At 33.9% G+C, this 25631-nt stretch overlaps 1 protein-coding gene across 2 annotated transcripts in view; it reads right to left on the bottom strand.

Moving 5' to 3' along the window:
* The window catches only part of LOC127807820 (eukaryotic translation initiation factor 3 subunit I-like), a 28734-nt gene extending 11372 nt beyond the window's left edge, over positions 1-17362 (bottom strand). Inside the window, exons 1-2 of one of the 2 annotated variants that reach the window (XM_052345946.1) lie at positions 16994-17362; positions 16272-16481 (exon numbers count right to left, since the gene is read on the bottom strand). In XM_052345946.1, coding sequence (XP_052201906.1) covers positions 16272-16481; positions 16994-17177 — 394 coding nt within the window. In that variant the 5' untranslated portion in view covers positions 17178-17362. Of the gene's footprint in view, positions 1-16265; positions 16482-16993 lie in introns of both variants that reach the window. The other variant, XM_052345945.1, reaches the window with a different exon arrangement.
* Between the last annotated feature and the right edge of the window lie 8269 nt (positions 17363-25631).

The following is a 25631-nucleotide window of genomic DNA, read 5'->3' as shown; positions in this document are numbered from 1 at the left end:
GGGGGGGGGAACTTGCTGTTGTACTAATCATTCTTTTGGAATAAAGAAGACTGCTCAGAAGGTGTTTTGACTGCTAGATGTAGGGTTGCAACACTTGCAATCCGAACCAGGATAAATTTCGACTTCTTGGGGTTTGGTTTTCTAGTTTCTATTTAGTTTTGTAAATTTTTTACTTTATGTTTGTGTTAATATCTCTTACCCTTGATCCGAGAGTGGGAAAAGAGTTTGAGAGAGAATTGTTTGTCTAAATCTGCCTAAACCAGTGAGGCTGAAACAACAATTTGGTATCAGAGCCTTCCCCTAGGATCAAGAAAAGCTTTCATTTCATTTTCTTGGTGTCTCTTTGTCATAATAGTATCAAGAATGGCTGCAACAAGATACGATACAGAAAATTTTGATGGCCAGAATGATTTTGGCCTTTGGAGGATAAAAATGAAAGCACTACTAGGGAACTTAGGACTGGAAGAGGCTTTAGATGAAGAAAAGAAAATACCTGACACTTGTACTCAAGAACAAAAATAGGAAATAAGAGGAAAGAAATCAATAAAAAGGCTTTCAATACTTTGATTCTAAATCTAGGAGACAAGGTGCTACGAGAAGTTTCTAAAATGACTACCGTGGAAGCCCTTTGGAAGAGATTAGAGACCTTATACTTGACCAAAACTTTTTCTACCCGATTATTCTTGAAAATCGAGTTTTTCTCATTTAAAATGAGAGAAGGTCAAAACCTACAAGAACATAGAGACGATTTTAACAAATTATGTCTAGACCTTGAAAACATAGATATCAAATATGATGATGAGGATAAAGCTCTAGTCCTTTTGCATTCTTTGCCAAAATCCTATGAAACTTTTGTTGACATTCTAAAAGATGGAAGAGACAAACTGTCCCTAGAAGATGTTGTAAAAGCCTTAAACTCTAAGGAATTACAACAGAAGGTTGAAAGCAAGAATTCTATGGGTGATGCTCTTGTTGTCTGTGAAGCACGGAAATGGCTTAGAGACGTCGTTTCGGCGTTTCCGAACCGTTTCCTATTTCGAAAACGGGAAAAAAGGCCCGAAACGTTTTTCGGGCCATTTGTGTAATTTTTGAAAAGTTTCGGTCCATTTCAAAATTTAGACAAATTGGCCGAAAACGCGTTTTCGTCGATTGCCGCCCAATTGAGGCACAAATCCCGAACTGAAGCTCCTTCCTTTTTCACTCTTCTTCCAGCAATTACTTTCCAAATCTCAAAGTCGTCTCTTGTTGCTCTAGTGCTCCCTCGCCCCATCCAGTTCTGTCGCCCTTCCCTCACTCCCTCACTTCTGGTGTTGGTTCGTTCACCGAAGATCGCCCCTCGCTTCGAGTTCTAGTTCCCTCATCACCGGTCGTTCCTTCTCGCCCCTCTCACTTCCAATCCCGATTCCCTCGTCAACGATCATACATCGCTTCCAGATCTAGTTCCCACGCCACAAGTAGTCCCTTCTGTAAGTAACCCCTCTGTGCGTGTGTGTGTGTTTACTAATTGCTTTGTTAACATCTATTGTTAATTTGTTATTACCATTTTGATTGCTTTGCTGCCATTTTGATTGCTTTACAGATTGCTTTGCTACCATTTTGATTGCTTTATTGATTGTTAGTTTCCATTGTTATTGTCAGTTCATCTATTGTTAGTTTACCATTTTGATTGCTTTACTGATAGTTAGTTTCTTAAATATATTGTTAGTTTACCATTTTGATCATCTATTGTTAGTTTCTATTGTTATTGTTATTGTTAGTTTCTTAAGTAATTTGTTATTACCATTTTGATCATCTTTTGTTAGTTTCTATTGTTATTGTTATTGTTAGAAAAACCAAAGTTGGAGTCTGTACTTTTTGGTGAAGATGTTAATCAGCCCATAAAGACAGGGAGTGATGAAGTGAATGAACTTCTATAAATTGTATTATGTTTGATTTTGTTATTTAAATTCACTATTTGTTTTTAATTACTAAGTCATGTAAGGATAATAGAACTTTCTAAATATTGTTGATGGTTGTTTGAATGCATTATGGAACTTATGTTTATTGTTTATGTTTGTTTGCATGATGTTTGAACTAATTTTTATAATTTTCTATATTAAAAATTATATTTACAAAAAACCCCTATATTTTTAAAATTTACAGTTTACCCCGCATTTTCATTTCTTACTTTTTTGGAAAAATGTCGTTTCCACATTTCTCTTTCCTATCGAAAACGTCTCCCGTTTTCGTTTTCATGCAACCTAGCTTGTTAAGTCAAGACCAGAAAAAAGGGATCAAAGGTTTAGGGGGTAGGTAAAGGTCAAAATCTAAAACCAGTAGGAAAACTATCAAATGTTTTCACTATCATGAAGGGGGTCACATCAAACACAATTGTCCTAAGAAAAAGAAGGAATTTCATGGTAAAGGGAATGCTGAAATATCATCTTCAATTTGTGAATTTGACTATGACAGTGCAAATGCACTGGTTATATCTAATACCGAGGATAGGCAAGTTTGGGTGTTAGATTCCGATTTTTCTTTCATATGACTCCGCATAGGGATTGATTCCTAAACTATAGGGACATTGACGGTGGTAAAGTATGTTAGGAAATAACCAAGAGTGTAAAATCGAAGGGATTGGGGATGTTAAAATTAAAATGCATGATGGAATAGTGAGAATATTGTTGGCTATAAGATATGTTCCAGATTTAAAGAGAAACCTTATATCACTTGGAGAATTAGATAAAAAGGGCTACTCCTATAGAGGAGTTGGTGGAGTCCTTAAGGTAACTAGAGGTTCTCTCATATGCATGAAGGCAATCCTTCAAAATGGCATATTTATATTGCAAGCATCCACAGTTGGTGGAGAGGCAGCAGTAGGAGAGGATAAATCCTATGAGCATACTACGTTATGGCATTATAGGATGGTTCATATTAGTGACCAAGGGCTTAAAGAATTGGTTAAACAAGGGATTGTAGGTGCTGGAAATGTAGCCTTAGATAAATGTGAAACATGCATCTTTGGAAAATCTGCTAGAGTAAAATTCCCTACGAAGGCTATCCACTCTACTAAGGCCCCTTTAGTATACATTCATTCTAATCTGTGGGGCCCTTCCCAGGCCTTATCTCATGGTGGAGCTAGGTATTTCATGTCAATAATTGATGATTATTCTATGGTTTGGGTTTATGTATTGAAATCAAAGGAAAAACACTTTTGAAACATTCAAAACCCAGAAAACTATGATAGAAAATCAGAAAGATAGCAAAATTAAAATCATTAGGACTGATAATGTGTTAGGATTTGCATTAGTTAGCATTCAAATTATCGAGAGAGGGTTTAAAATGTAGTTAGGAATAATTTTGTCTTTTATATTTTGAGTTTAAAATGTAACGGAACTAACTCTTATAAGTTAGTTTCCGATAGTCCATTTATTTCTTTTATTTTGCATTTTAGTCCCTGTTGTAACAGCCTCTATCTCTTATAAATAAAGACGGATAGGTTCTCTGTTAGATATTCAGCATTCATTCATTTTGATTGATCTTGCACAGGCTCTAGAGAGAATTGAGAGAGAGAGCAAAGGCTCTATCCTTGTATTCTCAGGAGGGAGGCTACGATTGATAGCCAAGTGTGTGCGAGAGGGAGTGCTGTAAGTCTTTGCCTTCTAGTGGATTCTGTCAGGTCATCAACAGTCTGGACGTAGGGCATTTTATGCCTGAAAAAGGATAAATTTCTTGCCTTTTTTGCTTTCTGTTAATATTTTGATTTACTCTAATAACTGTCTCGATTTCTAGAGATTGTGAATTGGCTGTCAGAAATGAGGTTTCTTGTGTGATATTCAGTCTTATAGTCAACAATTTGGTATCAAAGCCTAGGATCACACACAATCACTTTCAAGATTCATCCAAGAACCCTTGGAACAGTCTTAGAAATCTAAGGAAATGCCTCTGTCTGGATCCGGATCAAGGTACAATATAGAAAAATTTAATGGTTCAAATGATTTTTTGTTATGGAAAATAAAGATGCAGACCCTGCTCGATACTCTTGGATTAAAGGAGGCGCTAAAAGAGGAATCAAAGGATAAAGAAAAAGTAAGGGATGGAGCTAAGTCACTCTCGGCAGAACAGAGAGCAGATATAGAGGAGAAAGCATTTAATACTTTGATTCTGAGCTTAGGAGATAAGGTATTAAGGGAAGTATCTAAGATGACTACAACCTTAGAAATCAGGAAAAAATTGGATAGTTTCCATATAACAAAAACTTTGTCAAGTCGATTATATTTAAAGATAAAATTCTTTACATTTAATATGAAAGAAAATCAAAAGTTTCAAGACCATATAGATGAGCTCAATAAACTTTGTAGACTTAGAAAACATCAATATTAAGTATGATGATGAAGATAGGGCATTAGTTTTATTGCACTCTTTGTCTCCGTCGTATGAGCACTTTGTTGATATTTTGCAACATGGTAGGGATTAATTGTCTTTGAAAGACATAATTGGAGCTCTAAATTCAAAAGACTTGAGCTATAATCAGGAAGAAAAATCCTCCAGTGGTGATGTATTGACTGCTAGGTATAGGAGTTCCAAGAAGGATCATAAAGGAAGAAGTAAATCTAGATCTAAGTCAAGAAATGAGAGGAATCCGGTTAAATGTTACCATTGCCAAGAAGAAGGGCATTTTAAGAGAAACTATCCAAAGAGAGAAAGATTTCAAGGAAAAGAATGTCTCAGATGGTGGAGCATCAGTTTGTGAGTTTGGGTATGATAGTTCTGATGCACTAAGCAGTTTGTGAGAACTCAGTAAAGGAAATATGGATTATGGATTCCGGTTGTTCCTTCCATATGATACCCAATACGCACTAGTTTGTGAATTACGAGGCTACTTATGGGGGCAAAGTCCTTCTAGGAAATGATTATGAGTATAAGGTCCTAGGAATAGGAGACGTAAGGCTTAAGATGCATGACAATACCTATAGGACCCTTCAAGCTATACGACACATCCCTGAATTAAAAAGAAACTTAATCTCTCTTAGTGAATTAACTAGGCATGGCTATAGTTTTAAGGGAGAGGAAAATACACTTAAGGTATCCAAAAGATTCCTAGTGTGTATGAAGGCCAACCAGCAAAATGGGATATATGCTCAGCAAGCTGCTGCATTAAATGGTGAAACAGCAGTGGCAGGTGGTAAGGCAGCCACAATATCAAGATTGTGGCTCCTTAAGATGGCTCACATAAGTGAGCTTGGCCTTAAAGAATTAGTCAAACAAGGGATGTTAAAAGGGGACCAAGTGGCAGGTTTAGATAAGTGTAAATCCTGTATATATGGAAAAGGCCACTAAGGTAAAATTTAATAAAACAGCTATACACTCATCTAAGGGACCCCTAGACTATATCCATAGTGATTTATGGGGACCTGCCCAAACTGTTACTTATGGTGGAGCTATGTATTTTTTGTCCATAATTGATGATTTATCAAGGATGGTATGGATTTATATTTTGAAAACAAAAGAGCATACTTTTGAGGCATTCAAGACATGGAAAACCATGATAGAGAATCAAAAAGGGAGGAAGATAAAGACCATTAGGACAGACAATGGTCTTGAATTCTGGAACAAGGAATTCTCATACCTATGTAAAGATAGTGGGATAGTTCGGCATTTGACTATCCAAGGAAACCCTAGACAAAATGACTTTGTCGAGAGGATGAATAGGACACTCCTAGAGAGAGTTAGGTGTATGTTATTTCATGCAAACCTATCAAAGGCATTTTGGGGAGAGGTTGTGAACACTGCAGCTTATGTTCTAAATAAGTCTCCATCAACAGCAATCAACTTTAAAACCCCTTATGAAAAATGGACAGGACATAAACCTAGCTTAAAACACCTAGTGGTATTCGAGTGTATTGCATATGCTTAAAACAAGGAAAGCTGGAACCTAGGGCACATAAATGTATTTTTAAAGGATATCCAGCTGGGGTAAAAAGGTATAAGCTATGGAGTCTAGAACCTGAAAACCAAAGGATTATAGTTATAGAGATGTCATATTTGATGAGAAATCCGTAGCTAAACGACTACATGATAATGGTAGTAAGGAGCCAACATCTACAATAGAAAAAGGCAGGAAAATATATCTAGTGCAGAAGCATCTGGCTCTCAAAGCCAGGAGTTGGAACATTAGGTAGATTTAGAGAAGCCCATAGCTAACCAAGATTTTGACCCTCAGGAAGAGAGAGAGAGGAGGGATCGGATGCAGAAGATGGTCAGGGTATAATGTTGCTCGAGACAAGCAAAAAAGGCGATCCAAACCTCCTAAGAGATATGGTTTTCAGACTTGGTTTCCTATGCATTTACAAGTGCATTGGAGGTAGTAGGGGACGAACCCCTAACTTATGAAAAAGCTATAATCTCTAAGGACTCTAGGAAGTGGATTAAGGCTATGAAATCAGAAATTAACTCGTTAAGGAAAAATGAGACAAGAACCTTAGCTGAAAGGCCTAAAGGACAAAGAGTAGTGGGCTGTAAATGGCTCTATAAGATAAAGGAAGGAGCTGGGAGGATTCTAATCCTAGATATAAAGCTAGGCCAGTTGCAAGAGGATTCACACAGGTTGAAAGAGTTTATTACAATGAGGTTTTTTCCCCTGTGGTTAGGCACACCTCAATTAGAATACTCCTTGCAATGACAACCCATATGGACTTGGTATTGGAACAAATGGAAAAATAGAGCAAGTATGCCTTCTTGGGAAATCCCTATATGGACTAAAAGAATCCCCACATCAATGGTGTAAAAGATTTGATACTTTTATGATAGAACATGGGTTTGCTAGGAGTTCATATGATTGCTGTGTATACTTTAAGCAAGTATCAAACAGCATATCCTTGTATCTCCTATTGTATGTCGATGATATGTTGATTGCAAGCCAATCAAAAAAGGAAATCCAGCAGTTAAAGCTGGACTTAAAGTCAACATTTGAAATGAAAGACCTAGGAAAAGCAAGGAAGATATTGGGAATTGAAATTAAGAGGGACAAACAAATAAGAACCCTAGGATTGTCACAAGAAAATTATCTACGGAAATTAATCCAAAGATTTAGGATGGCAGAAGCAAAAGCTGTGAGCACACTGTTTGCTCAGCATTTTAAGCTATCAGCAAGTCAATCTCCAACAAATGAGGAAAATAAGGTAGAAATGAGTAATGTCTCATATTCTAGTGTTGTAGGAAGCTTGATGTACAGCATGGTTTGTACTCGGCCAGATCTAGCACACGCCATGAGTGTGGTTAGCCAGTTTATGGCAAACCCAGGGAAGGCTCATTGGAGTGCAGTTAGGTGGATGTTCACCTAAAAGGATCATTAGGAACTAGTTTGGTTTATGGTGGAGCAGAAAAGGAAATAGAAGCTAAAATCCTAGGATATTCCGATGGAGACTATGCAGCGGATCAAGATAGGAGAAGATCAACCACAGGTTATGTCTTTAAGATTTGGGATGCCGCAGTGAGTTGGAAGGCAAGTTTACAACATGTTGTAGCCTTATCAACCACTGAAGCAAAATATATTGCCATAGCAGAGACAATAAAGGACGCTATGCGGTTAAAGGGGCTTCTAGGAAAATTGCTAGGAAGGAAGATAGATACAACCCTAAAATGTATCGACCAAAGTGCAATTCACCAAGCAAGAAATCAGGCTCACCATGAACGCACAAAACACATTGATGTGCGACTGCATTTTATCAGGGAGATTCTTGACAAAAGAGAGCTGAAGCTAGAAAAGGTGGAACAAGAAGACAATGCAGCGGACATGTTCACCAGGGCCGTTCCGGTAGCCAAGATGAAGCACTGCATGAGGCTACTCAACATAGCTTGAGAAAGTCTAAGCATTGTTCGCTTAGAAGGAAGCTGGAAGATGAACGAAGCAAGAAGCAAAACCTGAAAGATTGAAGGCTCAACTATGCAAATGGTGGAGAAAATTGTTAGGATTTGCATTAGTTAGCATTCAAATTATCGAGAAAGGGTTTAAAATGTAATTAGGAATAATTTTGTCTTTTATATTTTTTAAGTTTAAAATGTAACGGAACTAACTCTTATAAGTTAGTTTCCGATAGTACATTTATTTCTTTTATTTTGCATTTTAGTCCATGTTGTAACTGCCTATCTCTCATAAATAGAGGCTGATAGGTTCTCTGTTAGATATTCAGCATCCGTTCATTTTAATTGATCTTGCACGGGCTCTAGAGAGAATTGAGAGAGAGAGAGCAAAGCCTCAATCCTTGTATTCTTAGTAGGGAGGCGATGATTGATAGCCAAGTGTGTGCGAGAAGGAGTGTTGTAAGTCTTTGCCTTCTAGTGGATTCTGTCAGGTCATTAGCAATTTGGATGTAGGGCATTTTATGCTTGAACCAGGATAAGTTTATTGCCTTTTTTACTTTCTGTTAATATTTTGATTTACTCTAATATCTGTCTCGGTTTCTAGAGATTGTGAATTGGCTATCAGAAGTGAGGTTTCTTGTATGATAATCAATTCTATAGTCAACATAATGGGTTGGAATTTTGCAATAAGGATTTTACCCACCTATGTAATCAAAATGGTATCCTTAGACATCTTTCAGTTCCAAGGAATCCCAAACAAAAATGGTTTAGCCGAAAGGATGAATAGAACTCTATAGGGTTAGGTGCATGATAATCCATGCTAGGCTATCTAAATTTTTTTGGGCAAAAGCGGTTACTACGGCAACCTATGTGGTTAATAGGTCCGCATTTGCAGCCATAGGATTTAAAATCCCCTATTAAATGTGGGCAGGTCATAAACCTAATATAGACCATGTAAGGGTGTTTGGGTGTATTACTTATGCTCACTCTAAGCAAGGTAAGTTTGATCCACGAGCAATTAGGTGTCTGTTTATAGGATACTCGGAAGGGGTTAATGGATATAAATTGTGGAGTCTGGATCTAGATATGTCTAAGACATTTGTGAGTAGAGATGTTACTATAAAAGACTGTAGAGTAACTCGCAGCTTACTGTACCAAGCTCTAGGAGCTTGTTTAAGGCCATAAACGGACTTTTTCAGCTTGCAAACATGTCTAGGAAACTAAGAGTCTACAAAGCCCTTTGGCTAAGACATAAAGACTTCCTTAATAAGCTCACCATTCAGAAAAGCATTGTTTACATCCACCTGTTGTATATCCCAACCAAATATAACAACCAAGGAGAATAAAACTCGAATAGTAGGAGCCTTAACAATAGGGCTAAATGTCTTAGCATAATCAATACCCTAAGTTTGAAGGAACCCCTTAGCGACTAACCGAGCCCTGTGCTTAAGCACTATCCCATCAGAATTATACTTAATCCAAAAGACCCACTTGCAATCAATTAGATTCATATCCTTAGAAAACGAAACCGAATCCCAAGTGTGATTGCACTGCAAGGCTGCAAACTCTTCTTTCATAGCCTTAACCCATCGTGAGTCTAAAAAGGACTCACGAACTGAACTAGGCTCTAAGGAACTCACTAAGGAATGAGGTGAAGTGAGTGAAAGGGACTTGGACTTGGACTTAGTAATCATAGGATGGCAAGAAGGGGTTGAAGAAGCTGTGTATTTAGGAACACGAGCTACAAGTCTAGGAGAAGAAGGCAGCACAAGGGGCGAGGGAGCAACAGGAGGCGTAGAATCAGGAGAAGAAACAGCATTTGATAAGGAGGAATTCAAGGGCCGTGTATGCATCAACAAAAATGATGTAATATCTATACCCTTCAATAGACAAAGTAGGAGGAGAAACCCATAGGTCTGAATAAACCAACTCAAGTGGTTTCTTTGTTGTAATATTGCAATCAACAAATGGGAGTTGATGAAGTTTCCCAGTTTTGAAAGAATCACAGAAAGGAAGAAATAAATGAGAACGAGGAATCTAAATTTTATTTAAGATCAAGCACAGTACATTGAATGATGGATGCCCTAGCTTTGCATGCCACTGCTGGTACACATTATTGTTTTGGGCAACATTTACACGAGGAGATAGTCCATGACAAAATGGATGCTGTCTTTTACACTTGTTTAAAGAAAAATCGTTACAATTTGAAGGAAATGTAATGCTAACAATATGTTTAGGCTTAACAGGCTGAGCTGGAGTGCTAGGATCAACAGGACCAAAAACTGAACTCAGTTGGTATAGCCCATCCTTAAGATGTCCTCTAAATAGCACTTGTCCGGAATTCTTGTCCTTAATTAAACAAGAATGAGAGTTAAATTCAGCAACAAGATCATACATTAATTAGATTTTTCTTCATGTTAGGAACATGTAGAACATTTGGCAAAGTAATAAGAGATGTAGGTTTATGTAACTGTCCAAGGCCAACATTAGAAATGAAAAGTTGCTTACCATTACCAACGGAGACTTGTCACCACTGCTATAAGGAGCATGCAAAGATAGGTTGTTGAGATTAGAGGTTATATGGTTTGTTGCACCAAAGTCAACAAACCAAGAATGATCTGATAAGGAAGACTGAGATAGGTTATCAAGTGGCTAAGTGAAGTGACTGTAATGAGCCCCTTGAACAAAACCTATATCACTCATGTAGGCCTTGTTAGAATCAATTAGGGAGGATAGAAAAGCTCTTGAATCTACCTGAGAAAAACCTTGACGATTTCCCATTTTTTTATTAGATGTAGATGTTCTCTGAAAAGTCCTATCAAAAGGTGATAACGCCTATCAACAAAGTGCCCTGGCTTACCACACAATTGACAATAAATTCGTCTACCAAACTGTTTGCCACAGCCTCTTCCCCTCTATTTATATAACCACGTCCTCGTTGAGCAAAACCTCCTCTATTGTTCACAAAATTACTAGCACCTCTTGGCATGTACACAGTCATGTTAACTTGCATAGGCAAGGGTGTAATTGACTCAAAATTAATTGATGGATGTGGCAAATTCTTAGAGACTAGTCTTTGTTCATGCATTAGCAACAAATATTGCACTTTCTAAAGATCTATATCATCCATTTGGTAAGTAATAAGACTCACTATTGTCTCATAATCATGATCTAATCCATTAAGGATTGCAAGAAGCAATTCCTTATCATCCAAAGGCTCGCCTATCGCAGCTAGAGCATGGCCAATAGTCTTTATCTTAAGAATATAATCATTGATAAACAAATAACCTTTCCTAACTGACCTTAACTACTATTTTAGTTGAAAAGACTTGGCAATAGTTTGACATGAATATAAGCTTTCAAGCGAATACCATACCTCAGCAAATGATTCACAATGAATCACCTGCGCTAAGACCTCCTTGTCAATGGTCGAAAAGAGCCAGCCTAGCAGCAGTTGGTCTAATCGCAACCAATTCAGATATTCTGAGTTCACCTTCTAAGATCCAGCCTCTTTGTCATCAAGATCCGATACATACTACGATGGAGGTGGCACCTTGTTAAGAAATGGCAGGAGGTCAAAGGCTCTGATTGTAGCCAGAATTTGAGCCTTCCAAGAGATGTAATTACAGGAATCTAATTTTATTAGAATAAAGTTGAAGACCTTTGCAACCACAACAAAATCAAACTGCGATGCAGATGATAATGATGAAGAAGAGCGAGGTGGAAGGGAAGAAGAGGCACTGAGATCAGGATTTGGCGTCATGACTTGTGTCGGCGGCTCTGATACCATGAAACAGTAGGCTAGGGCACAAACAAGAATAACTAGGGCACAATCAAGAGAGAGGAAAGGCTCTTGTGATTCTCAGAATTAAAGATCAAGATGAATGAAAATGAAAAATCAATACAAGAGACTTTGTTGAGTTTATTATTTATACTCAGCAAATCTGATAACCGACTAACTAAGACAACACCAATACATAGAGTAAAATACAAGACAACATTACAGCAACATCAACTAATTTAACAACAGTAACGTGACTATCAACAACTCAGGAAACACTTCCTTCCAAAAGATAGCAATTTGAAAGGCTTCCAGCCAAAATTTTAAGGGTACGTGAGAATGGGTTAACAATGTAAGACCCATCTCAACTATGTGTCGATGTTTCCTTTCAGCTACACCATTTTGTTGGTGTGTATAATGCAAGTAAACCGAGGCTGAATGCTATAGGTATGAAGATAAGGCAAAAAGGCTTCAAATTCTCTACCATTATTAGTTTGGAAAGCCTTAAGTTCGTATTGATACTGTAATTCAACAAATTTGTGGAAAGTTTTAAAAATGGTCAAGGTATCAAACTTTAGTTTCAAGGGATATAACTATGTCTACCTAGTGTAAGAATCAACAAAAATGATATAATATTGATACCCCTCTGTAGAAATAACAGGAGAAGTCCCACAAATCTGAATAAACCAACTCAGGTTTCTTTGCTGTGATTTTACAATTAGCAAAGGGAAGCTAATGTAATTTCCCTAATTTGCAAGAATCACAAAAGGAAATATCAGAACTGGAACAAGGAACGTTGATTTTATTCAAAACAGATTGAAGTGCATGAAAGGAAGGATGCCCTAATCTGGCATGCCATTGATGACATACATTGTTAACATGGGCTACATTTATTCTAGAAGACACATTAGAAGAGGAAAGAATCTATCCTTTACATTTATTCAAAAACGAATAAACATTAGTAGCAAGATTTCTCGGCTTGACAGAAGACACAACCTTGGATACAGCATGAGCAAATGCTAAAGGCGTAAAGCCCATCTTTAAGAATTCCTTGAAGTAGCACTAGCCCTGAATCCTTGTCCTTAATCAAACAAGAATCAGAATGAAACTCAGCAATCACATTATGATCGCTAGTAAGCTGAGAAACACTAATAAGATTTTTCTTCATATTAGGAACATAAAGAAAATTAGGTAAAGAAATGATGGAAATGGAGTTGGTTTGAGTATTCAATTGACTAAGCCCAACATTAGGAATAGGAAGTTTCTTACCATTACCCACAGCAACTTTGTCACTACCACTATATGGAGAATGAAGAGAAAGGTTGTTAAGGTTGGAAGTAATGTGGTTTGTAGCTCCGGAATCTACAAACCAAGAAGGTTCATCATGATAAGATGAAAAGGAAGATGATTGAGACTATGTCTCTGAAGGTTGAGGCAAATAGCCACAGTGAACCCCTGGTGCAGACCCTATTTCAGTCAAGAAAGCTTCATTAGACTCATTAGGAGTAGCTATAAAGGCCTATGGGTCAGACTGCAACAGACTACCACCTCTGCCAAAATTTGGACTTGAAGTACATTGGAAGTTTCTATCAAACCTATGATAGCATCTATCCACAAAATGATCAGGCTTGCCACACAATTGACAATAGATTCTCCTACTAGAAGACCTACCGCAACCTCTTCCTCCTTCATAAGCACTTCCACGTGGAACAAAACCTCCTCTATTAGAACCATTCCCATTCCTAGAACACTGAGAGGCAATATTAACATGCATAGATGGCAATGCACCAGAATCAAAACAAAGAACAAATGAACTAGACATATTCTTTGCAGCAAGTCTATGTTCATGCATCAGTAAAAGATATTGAACCTTCTCTATATTTATTTCATCCATATGATAGGCAATAAGACTCACAACAGTCTCATAGTCATTGTCTAACCCATTGAGTATAGCCATCAACAGATCTTTATCACTTAAAGGTTCTCTAATAACAGTTAGGGCATGTCCTGTGGTCTTGATTTTCAAAACATAATCATTAACAAACAAATTGTTGTCCCAATCTTCCGCCTCACTTAATCAAACACTCTACTCTCAAGATAATCGGAATTACCCACTCACAAAAGAAATAAGAAAACAGAATATGAAAATAGAAAATTAGAAGAACATGCACACACAAAGACTCGAGATTTATCCTGGTTCAGTTTCCCTTGTAGAAAACCTACATCCAAACTGTCTTTAATGTTTTTTCTCCACTATCTTGAATCTCAGAAACGATTACATGTATTGAACGCAATCTCGCTCTCTCTCACAACCCAATCTTAGGCTATACAGAGATTAGAAACAAATTACAAAGCTCTCAATTGCTTTCCTCTTACACAACACATACTTGCACGGAATTCCCAAGATAGAACCGATGACAACTAAAGGCCTCCAACCCCTTAGTTATAGAACATAAGGGCGGACTACACAAGGCTTAATAAACTAACAGCTTGGGCTGATATAACTAACCAATAGAACAGCTAAATGAAATACCGAATACATCCCTGACATTAACTGCTCACCCAAGACAATCAACTAATCAAACACAAATTATTTAACACAGATCATTCTTCTTTACAGATCTTAATTGTTGCTTCAATTGAAATGATTTAGCAACAATTTGTTGAGAGTAAAGATTTTCAAGAACAATCCATACCTCAGCAGATGATTCACAATGAATCACATGTACAAGAACTTCTTTCTCTATCGTAGAAAATAACCAACCTAGCAACAACTGATCTAACCTTATCCAATTGAGGTACTCGGAAATGACTACTCATGATCGGAGGTGGCTAAATCGAAGATGTACATTGACGGTGGTGGAGATTTGTTGATGAAAAGCAACATATCAAAAGCCCTAATTGTGGTCAAGATCTGCGTCTTCCATAATAGATAATTTCCATAATCTAATTTGATCGATATGAAATTGAATGCCTTCGCCACTACTGAGAAGTCGGACTGTGAGGCCGATGACAAAGAGGAGGAAGAACTAAATTCGAGATTGGAAGCCATCGACGCAAGTTTAGGGCTCTAATACCATGAAGCAAGAGCTTCGCAATGGATAAGAAGGAAACGTGAGAGAGAAAAAGAACCTCGCTAAACTTTATTGCATTGAAAAAATGAAATCAATATAGAAACTGAAATGCATCTAAGTTTTTATACTTAGCTAACCTGAACATCAAGAGAACTAACCGCCTAACAACCTTACAGAGCTTATAACACATACAACAGAATCACAACTAATAATGGTTACATTAATTCAATGCAACAGCAGCATAACAACAAATACTACTATATGGCAGCTTATTAGACATCAATTCCTTCTACAGCTATAACCATGCAGCCTGTTGTATTGTAAATAAGATGCCTATTGAGAAGTAATTTCATTGGCATTAGGGTTCTTAAACAAATGGAGTATAGCCAAAGATCAAGACAATAAAAATTAACATGAATGATGACCAGCTTTAAAATGGTTAGGGTTAGCTTTTGCTACACCAGCCATGGGAAATAAATATCTGGAGGAAACAACTGGCAATGGGGTAAAGGGCATTTGTGACTTGCAGAGTTGAGGCACTCAACCACGTAGCTGTGCAAAACTTTGATGAACTATGTTAAGTTACTGCTAGTGTCTGAAACAGACATACTTTCCCAGCATAATTAGAGAAATTTGACAATAGCATAATTTGCAAATAAAATGAAGAACTGCACTATTAACTGGGAATTCTTTTTAATGTAGCAATGCCCCTTGCAACCCTTCAAAAATTTCCAAGATCTAGGAACAATACTCAAATTAGCATATGGAAAATCCCAAGTTGTTTTAAAAAACTATTGAATGGACCACCTTCCTTGTTATATCAGCATAATTAATTTTTCTTGTTTGTGAATCTATAGTTCAACCTCAACATAAGGTTTCAATTATTTACAATTTCCAAATCAAAATTATTAAATATATTCCAACAAAAATTAGTTAATAACATATAAAATGAATCACTAAGGCAAAAAGGCAACTGCTTTTTAAAATTGATCTCCACTAAAGAAAAAATCTCATCCACACATGTATCCATAATATCATTCATACGGAAGGAGTCATGTTAAACAAACGAAATGTAAAAATGCAAATACAAAGGAAAACTTACAAAATACATGTGATTAAGAAAACAACACAGCCATCAATTTCTGAAAATGCATGCAGGCAGGTGGCGATTGTGCCTCCTATTATAAGAATAACAAATTCACTAGAAAGGACCATCATATAATGCGTTATCAATTCTACTTTTAAAAGTTGTACACTGTTGAGAAAGTTGTTTCACTTTATTGGCCCTTATTTTTGTTTCATCTATGAAATACTCTAACAAGCTTTTATCTTCAATATTAGTTAATTCCCCGGGAATACCTCTTACCAAAAGTTTTTCTTCAGCATCTTTACATATTTTGTCTAACAAAAAGAAAATCTGATGCATCCACCCATAAAATAACTCAAAAAAAGGCTTCTAAAAGCCGTAAGCTCAAGCCAGCAAAAGGTTTAAATTCAAATCAACTAATTATCAAATCATAAGAATCAGATAATTAGAACAAAAAAACAAAAATAATATAACAGCTTACGCTCACTGGGATCTCTGGCAATGCGTTTGATGTGAATAGCTGATGGCAATCCCATAAAGGGGTCAGTCGTGATGACTGCAAGCTTGTCACCAACAGAGAGATCTACAGCTCTGGCTGGAGAATCAAAATTGAAAGAAAAAAGCTGCGTCCCAGTTTGAACATCCCACAGTTTTGCCGTCTGATCAGCACTTCCAGTAAGGAGCAGCATAGAATCCCCTAATAAACCAAATTCACAAAACCTAAATTTCTTTCAGATATTTAACAAAAAAAAAAAAAAAAAACTAACCCATTCACCACACATATCAAACAGAAAGTCCTCAATATCCGTCACATAAGTCGTAAGCACTCAAAAACATTCAAAAGTTAAGAGATGAAGCAAGTAGCATAGAATCTCCCAAAAAATGCAAATCCACAAAAGCTAAGATTTCTCTCATAATATCGATAAACCCCCAGCACGTTATACATAAATATCCTTACAGCGTACCATTCAAATACAGTAACTGAGCATAAGTTTGGGCAGCATAAAATTCCAAACAAAAAATCCAACAAGATTCACATTTCTTTCAAGAAAAAAAAAATGGAACAAAAACAACCACGCACACAACTCAAACGAGATCCCTTATGCCCGTACACATATCCTCAAAACCAGAAAAGGAAGGAAAAGGTTCATGTATGTACAAAATATAGATAGAGCGGGGAGAGGATAAAGCGAACGGTGAGAGACTTGCTTGAGACATCGCAGCACCAGACGGCGCCGTTATGCCCGCGGTAGGTGCCGAGGCGCTCGCCGTTATCGGCGAACCAGACGGTGGGATTGTGGTCCTTGGCGCAGGAGAAGAGCAAGTCGCCGTCTCGATTGCACTTCAAGAAAGTCAGTGGCCTCTCGTGCCCTTTCATCAATATCGGCCTCATTCTTGCTACGATTTTCAGCTATGGACAACCAAAAGCTAATCTTCGCCCGACCGAAAACCCCAACTGTTACCTTCCGCTCGCTCGATCTCTCTCGTCAGTTCCCTTTGGTGAAAACCCTAACCCTATACGTACAAGCCCGTCCGAACCCTAACGGCGGCCACAATGTCAATTAATTATTGAGAACGATGAAGATTCATGCCCAGTTTCTTTTATTTTTGTACCTTTTAAGCTAATTAATGTTTAACTTAAATAACGTCTGATAATCTATTTGAATAAATCTATTTTTAAATTATTAATTAATAATTATATATTTTGTTTGAAAAAAAATAATAAATTATTACAACTTGATAAAAAGACAAAAATATACATATTATTGAATGATGCAAAATTTTACCATCAGATGTAATAAATTATATATAATTGTTAAAAATATATTAATACAATATTATTATGTGTTATAAATATATAATATATTATTAACATATACATATATACACACAGATGGTAGCGAGAAGAACAAGAGGTGAGGCACGAATGGAGGAGATGAAGGTGGGGCCGACGATTGGCAGGGGTCAATAGGGTGACGAATGATAACTTGAAACAGATAAAGGCTTGTGCCCAAGGATCTAAAAGTAGTGATGATAATGGCGCGACCAAGAAAGAGGGTGACGACATTAGGCAGCTTACAACAACCAAGTTGGGCGAGGGCGATAATGGTAGTTGTGAACGAAAGATATGGGAGATACATAACAAAGAGGAATAAAGGCATCAATATTGAAACTATTGGAGGACAGATTTGTAAATGACTCAATCAACACAATAAGTTCGTGGAAACGTTTTTACAAAAATTGTGGGCTACTAGGTTATCTCAAACACTGTTGTATTAGTGTTTAATCTACATAGTTTTTAAGCTATTTAATATTACCAAACGCTTAATAAAAAATGTTGGATAGCTTATAAGTTATATAACCAACTTATAAGCAGTCAAATTGATTAACCAAATGGCCCTCGTTCATCCAAATAAATAAACAATGAAGCACAACTACAAGAAGTGGTGCAATTAAAATTTTATAGGGTACATTTTAAAAAATAATAAAATATAAAACAAAATTAATAAATAAAGGATGAAGCAAGACTACTCAAATTGAAAATAATAAAATATAAAATAAAAAAGAATAAACAATCTTATAACCCTACAATAACCCATTTTAGTTCAAAGATAATAACCCTAGTTGCATTATAGTGTTATAACTGATATGAGTTTTAAATGAAACAAAATAATAAAAAAGAAAAAAAATGACCAATCATCTCCATTGCCAAACTTCAAGAATCATTAATTATTGTGTTGTCGTTCGCTCTCATCCATCAATTATCATGTCATTGAGAATTAACACAATTGCACCACGCACTAACTCCTTAATCAAATCTACCATTGTAAATACCATAGTGACTGCATGATTAACCAACTCATTTGTTTGATCCGTGGTCAACAAGGACTAATACAACTCGCATATCTCATCGTGATCTTCTATATTTTTTTCTTTCAAACTTACTCACACTCGAACCACTACCAATTTATCACATATTGCTATTGTTATCGCCATTTCCACACCTGACTCCAAAATTAATATTTTTAAGAATGAATTTAACCATTGTCGTCACTAATTTAATTTTAGTTTTTGTTTAATTCATTGTTTTAGATAATTGTATAAATAGTTTTTAAAGGAAGTCAAGTGTGGTGCAATGAAAAATTTATTATCCAACTTATTGTGATTTAGAGATTATATATAATAAAATGTGATGGAATAGATGCATGGTGGTGTAGGTGAAATTATTATTATTTTATATCAGACATACACAATGGAAGCGTTATTATACATCCACCATATGCAGCTTGAGTATTTAAGTAACCTGATATTTTATCAAATGAAATACAATAAATAACATACTTATAGCCTGATGTTAGGTGGGTGAATAAATTATTTATATTATGAGACCAATTCCTCCTAAAGTTATAGAGGGTCTAGTCCATCCACGCCTAACAAGCTCTCTGGTATCAACTCGTAGTGCTCGTCTTATGCTAGTCAAATGACATTAGGTCACTTGCATCTATCTATCTTATCTAGACTATTCGGTAATATCCAGCTTAACAGTTAAGATGTATGTAATCTTTTACTGAAAGACATAAGTAGGATGAGCAGAACAAGAACCCAATAAATTTCTATCAATCTCTCACAATTTATGCTTCCTGGATATGCCATCTAAAGCCTCCTCATTTGCCACCCAACTTCCTCGGGCAAATGACATGTGTAATCTACTAATTTGTTCTCATGTAGAAAAAACGGTGTATCGTTTCATTCAAAGCAATTGATTTTTTTCCAACACTTGGAAAATTAGTCGACTGGCTTTCTTAGATTGTTGACTGTTTTAGCTAAAGTAGTCGACAATTTCAATGCAATATCTAAGAAAGTCGTAACCAATTCATTTTTTTTTAATAAACCACGTAATTAACACTTAATGACATAATCAAAATCTACCATTAACTATTAATAATGTCATACACACGATAGGTGCAAAGTGCTGATACTAGGTGCCATGCTATAGGATGGTTGACTTTATAGGTTTACTTTCTGATAGCAATTTGATAACGTCAAAACCCTTTTAACGCCAGCCAAATCCTATGACCCGTCTTGATAATATCTCAATATTCTTGCGACGTTCTAAAAGGTCTTGGGTATCGCCTAGCAACGACCCATAATAATATAGAAGGCAATGAAGCCTAATTTGAAATAAGCCTATTACAATTGTCAATTACCTTATAATACAATCATTCAATCACTCAACGTCTCGATTAAGTGAGAGTCAAGGTATGATAAACTTATAAACTCAGTAGCCAAGTGTCTGATATTATCAATGTTGTTTATTTTATGTGATTCAAAATGTTCTCAAATTTATGCTGATTATATGTAATTGTTGAGCTACATTTGTTATTTTTTATTTTGAATTAAATGCTGTTGACATTCTGTTAATATGTTTTGGGCTATTGATTATTTGTGGGCTGCTAAGTTTTATGGGTCGAGCCCATATTCGTTTCATGTGGCTTTTTTCGTTGCTAGCCAAGCCAATTTGTTGGTCCATGTTGGCGTTGCTATAAAAGGGCAATCCAATGCACTAATCTCCAGAATGTTCTGATTTTTCGCTCTTGCTGTCTCTTTCTGAAACCCTAAATCAACAACTCTTGAAGCGAGACACATCATGTGAATCATTCGTTCTGATATATGTTTCAATCGGTTGTTTGGTTGTTTCCGTGGTAAGATCAGTCGGTAAGTAAGTATATTACTTAATCTCTATGTTGTTTTAAACGCCTAAGACGTGAGAGGTTGGTTACTGAAAGAACAGATACTGAGTCTTGATCGTGAGATCGGTATAGAACATATCTATCTTGATCTTGTTGTTTTGATTTCTGTTTTCAGTTGTATTTTGCAATATTGTTTCTCCTATTTTCTTATTATTTTTTATTTTTTTCTCCTTATAGGTTTATCATTTATCTCAAACCCATATGAATAGTTGAGAGATGAAAGGTTTTATTATTTTTCTTTATGATTTATTCTCCTTATCTCTCCATATTTCTCTTTGATTAGCCCATATTTGAGTTTATCATTTCATTATCTCTCCACATCATTTTCTCATTTATTCTCATTCTTACCTCATTCTCCTTCTTTTAGGTTTCTTTTAACCAAAATTTAGATTTGTTGTTTCACTTCCTATATATATATATAATTTATTAATATTATTAGTTTGTTCTCTCTGTAGAAATCATATGAGTTCATCATTATTATATATTTCTCTTTGTATAAAAAATACTAGTGGATCACCCATGCAATGCATGGATGAATGGATATCGTAAAAAAAAAAAAAAAAAAATTTGTTAAAGTGAAAATTATATAATTTAGTAGTTACAATAAATGAAAATCACAATAAAGAAGTAAAAAATAAATAAAATAACTGTGTTACAATCATGAAAATACAATAAAAAGATTATAGATTTTTGAAAGATTTCCTTATATGCATTAAAGGGTAGACGAACAATTAAAAGCACATAACTCTATCCCAAAATCATGTAAAAATAAACCTAAATTAACATGTAATACAATAAGCAATGCGTAAAAAATAAAAAAATTACACAATAACAGGAAAAAAAAATAAACGATAACCAACCTCTTTATTTTGAAATATGCATTCAAGGGTAGACGCTTTTTTTGGGGGATTTTTACGTGTATTTGTCTCATATGTGCATACCACACGAACTTTCAAGACTTAATTTTTCTTAGTTGCATTCATATCACTCACTTGACAGAATAGTTGTGCTATGTTACACTAGAAGACCAAATTAGGTAAAAAAATACGGTTAAAATTTACTAAATAAAAGTAAAGAAGAAGAAAAAATTTGATAAGAATAATTGAGAAAGGAGAAGAGAAGAAATGGAATGGTTGAACGGGAATGAAGAGAAAGAAGAGAGAGAGATATTTACTTTCTTTTATTAATTTCTCTTCCTTCAAATTCTCCTATTTCTCTCAATTTATCAAATCACATGCCACCATTAAGTTTCTCTTTTTTTCCATGCTTTGCCACACAATTTGAATCTTACTCACTTAACATAATTTTCAAAACACAAATTTAATTTGCATTTAATTTCTCAAAGTCCAACATATAACACATCTTCAGTGTAGACTAATGGGAAAAATGAGAATTAAATAAATGACAACAATCAATTAAGTTGAAAAATAAAATTATGACATTTAAAATTATAAAAAATAAATTTAAATTAATTAAATTATATGTAAAATAAAAATAATTTAAATAATCAATTAATTATATAAAATAATAATAATCAAATTTTCAAAATTGATTATCCATACATGACTTTATATATTTCTCCTAACAATTAATTATCACATTTAAGGCATGTCAAATTTTAAAGGAAGTAAAAAAAAAAAAAGTTAAAAATAAAATTATAACATTTAAGTTATATATAAAATTATAATATTTAAAATTATAAGAAAAATAATTTAAATTAATTAAACTATATATAAAATAAAGATAATTTAAATAATCAATTAATTATATAAATGATAATAATCAAATTTTCAAAATTAATTATCCATGACTTTACATATTTTTCCTGCCAATCAATTACCACATTTAAGACAGGTCAAATTTTTAAGAAAGTAACAAAAAAAAGTTAAAAAAATAAAATTATAATATTTAAATTATATATAAAATTATAACATTTAAAAATATAAAAAATAAATTTAAATTAATTAAAAAATATATAAAATAAGAATAATTTAAATAATCAATTAATTATATAAATGATAATAATTAAATTTTCAAAATTGATTATCTATACATGACTTTACATATTTCTTCTGACAATCAATTATCATATTTAAGACAGATCAAATTTTTAAGAAACAATAAAAAAAATAAAGTTAAAAAATAAAATTATAACATTTAATTATATATAAAATTATAACATTTAAATTAATTAAACTATATATAAATAAAAATAAAATAAAAAATTTACTTGACAGTTGGTATTCAACAGTATTACCTAATATTTCAAGATTTCTCCCGATTTAAAAAAGTCTCATTTTTTTGTAATTTATTTCAATTAAAATTTTATGCTAATATTTAAAAATTAATAATATGGATAAATTAATAATATTTATTTTGACTCTTCATATACTAACATGATTACACATTCTCCAAACACTATTTAGTTATGAAAAACCATTTACATGTTCCAAGAACTATATCTCCAAGACTTAATTAATGACCTATAAAATTTCCATTTTGGGTAAGCAAAAAAAATTAAAAAAACATAATAAAATATCAAAATAGTAACTGGAAATGGGCGGAAAAAAATTTGACGGCTGTTTTGTTATAATATATATATAGATGAGTTATAAACTTGATGAGTGTTCTTTACTTAGACAATGATCTTATGTACTCGATGAGTGTTTTCTGTAGCATTGACAAAAGACACTTGATTTATTGACATTTGGCCCAACTAATAATTAAATAAATATATTTTTGTTTAAATATAATCAATAAACCACTATCTCTCATTAACCCCTCTATTTAGAAAAGAAGTGGATATATATGATAAATTAAAATCACATTAATTTAAAAAATATTTTTATTTTAAGGATAAATTTCACATCAAGCTTGTATTTTCAAAAACAACATGTACATCCCTTAAGTTTTTATAAACTTAGATCACTTACCCCCTTTGTCATTAACAAAAAATTGTTTTTTTTTTAAATTCCCAATATGTCTCCTATTTACTATAAATGTAGAAAAAAATAAACAAAAATTAAGATAGTCGGTAATAATATTGTTAATAACAAATGAAACTTCATTATAAATAATGAAATTTAAGTTCAAAAATTTAGGTTCGAGTATTCAAACTTATAAAATAAATTATATGATCTGAATCTTCTTCAAACCTATTTTAGATTTGCAAACCCACATGATAAACCCAAAAATCTAAATCTTATTCAAACACAGCTTAGATTTTCAAACACAAAAGACAAACTCAAAAATCTAAATGTTATTCAAACATAGTTTAGATTTTTAAACACAAAAGACAAATTCAAATATCTAAATGTTATTCAAACATAGTTTATATTTTCAAACCCACATTTATATATTCGAACGCTTTGCAACCCATAAAGTTCAAAGAAGTCAAATCTAAATTTGGGTTCAAATGCTACGAATAATCCATAAACCCTTTGAGTATGGGTTCAAAACCTTCAAACCCAAAAGAGTCAAAGAAATCAAATACATAAAGGTTTGAAGAAGAGTTAAAATCAAACCTTACCTAGTTTTGAACGTTTAAATGTAAGAGCTCATATTTTAATAGAAATTTGGAATAGTTAAGTCAAATAAATTTTTTAAAACAACATTTTTAAGGGTATTGGGTGCAATATTTGAAAAATTTTGGCATTTTAAAATTTAAAAAATATGTATAAATTAATTAAAATTAGACCCAAAAAGCGAATTAATGATAATTTGATGAATCATTTGCCCAAGAGAAATTTAAGAAAATTAAAATGAGTTATGAAGAAATCATGAAGTGTTAAGTGTTAAAATTATATAAATAGCCAAATTTGCTAAGTTAGGCAGTTAGGTTTGAGATTGAAATTTAAATAAAATTAATTAAATTAGGTTGAACATAGATTGGATTAAGACAAACATTTTGATTTAAAGTGAATTAAAGTTGGTTGACACATGTAACCAGTTAGTTATATAGTTTACTATGAACTCAAATATAATTTAAATGACCTAAAGTTAAGTTGAACCAAATGATGCACATTGAAAAAAAAAAGAAAGAAAAAAGCTTGATTAAGAACAAAAAAATACTATCAGGTTGCATCATTGGCTATTGTATTGGAAGTAATTGAGCTCAAAATACTGAAATATATATATATATATATATTTGAGACATGACGAATAATTTGGATAAGCTACTTTGAACTCGAATTGCAAACAAATGGCTTTAAACAACATCGACTCATTTAATTGGTTACAGAAGGCATGAATGATGGTAAATTGACATATTCAGTATGCATTTTTGATAATCGATGATGAAATTATAAGAAGTCAAAAATAGCAATACAAAATTGAAAAATAAACTAAAAATCCACGAAGCATCACCTCAAATCTTCCAATTATATGCAAAATGGTGCTCAAAGCAATTTATGAATATTTTCAACACTATTGTTCATCGGTTAGATCAAGATTATGAGGAAAATATAAAAATAAATCAAATTGGCATCGATAGAAACGTTAGAAGGATTGGAAATCTTCATTTCCTATATAAATAAGCCTTTGTGTATAAGAATAAAAGGGTGAGAAAGATAATTTTTTATAATTTTTATGGCTAAATAAGCAAATTTACGTGAAGGAACAACTGAGGATGGCGGTTCCAATGGTTTATAGTATTTTTTTTTTTGGGAGAATGGTCAAATGAGGGACTTATAATGGTTAACGATGAAGATTTGATGCAAACAACAATTCCTAGTGGTGAAAGGTAATGGACAACAATTGCAACTAAGGCTAAACTAATGTTTGGTAGTATTGAGTAATAGTGTTCCAACAGTTTTTGTTGACATTTTAACAATACAAGCAGCATTGGCAGTCTATCCAAGACTCCTATTAACAGAAGTCATGACTTATGACAATGATGGTAGCAAACTAAGGTAATTAGAGGTTGGTTGATGATAGTGTTTAACGAACAATAAAAAGACAAATAAATAAACGTGTGAAATTTTATAAACATTTAGGCTGTGTTCTCTTTATTTTTTAATTTTTAATTTTGAGTTCCAAATTCATTTTCAGTTTTCTATTTTGGTAGTCTATTTTTAGAAAATTGAAAACGCGTTCTC

This window comes from Diospyros lotus, chromosome 8 (assembly GCF_014633365.1).
Source record: "Diospyros lotus cultivar Yz01 chromosome 8, ASM1463336v1, whole genome shotgun sequence".
Taxonomy (NCBI): Eukaryota; Viridiplantae; Streptophyta; class Magnoliopsida; order Ericales; family Ebenaceae; genus Diospyros; species Diospyros lotus.
This window is presented reverse-complemented; position numbering and strand designations above follow the sequence as displayed.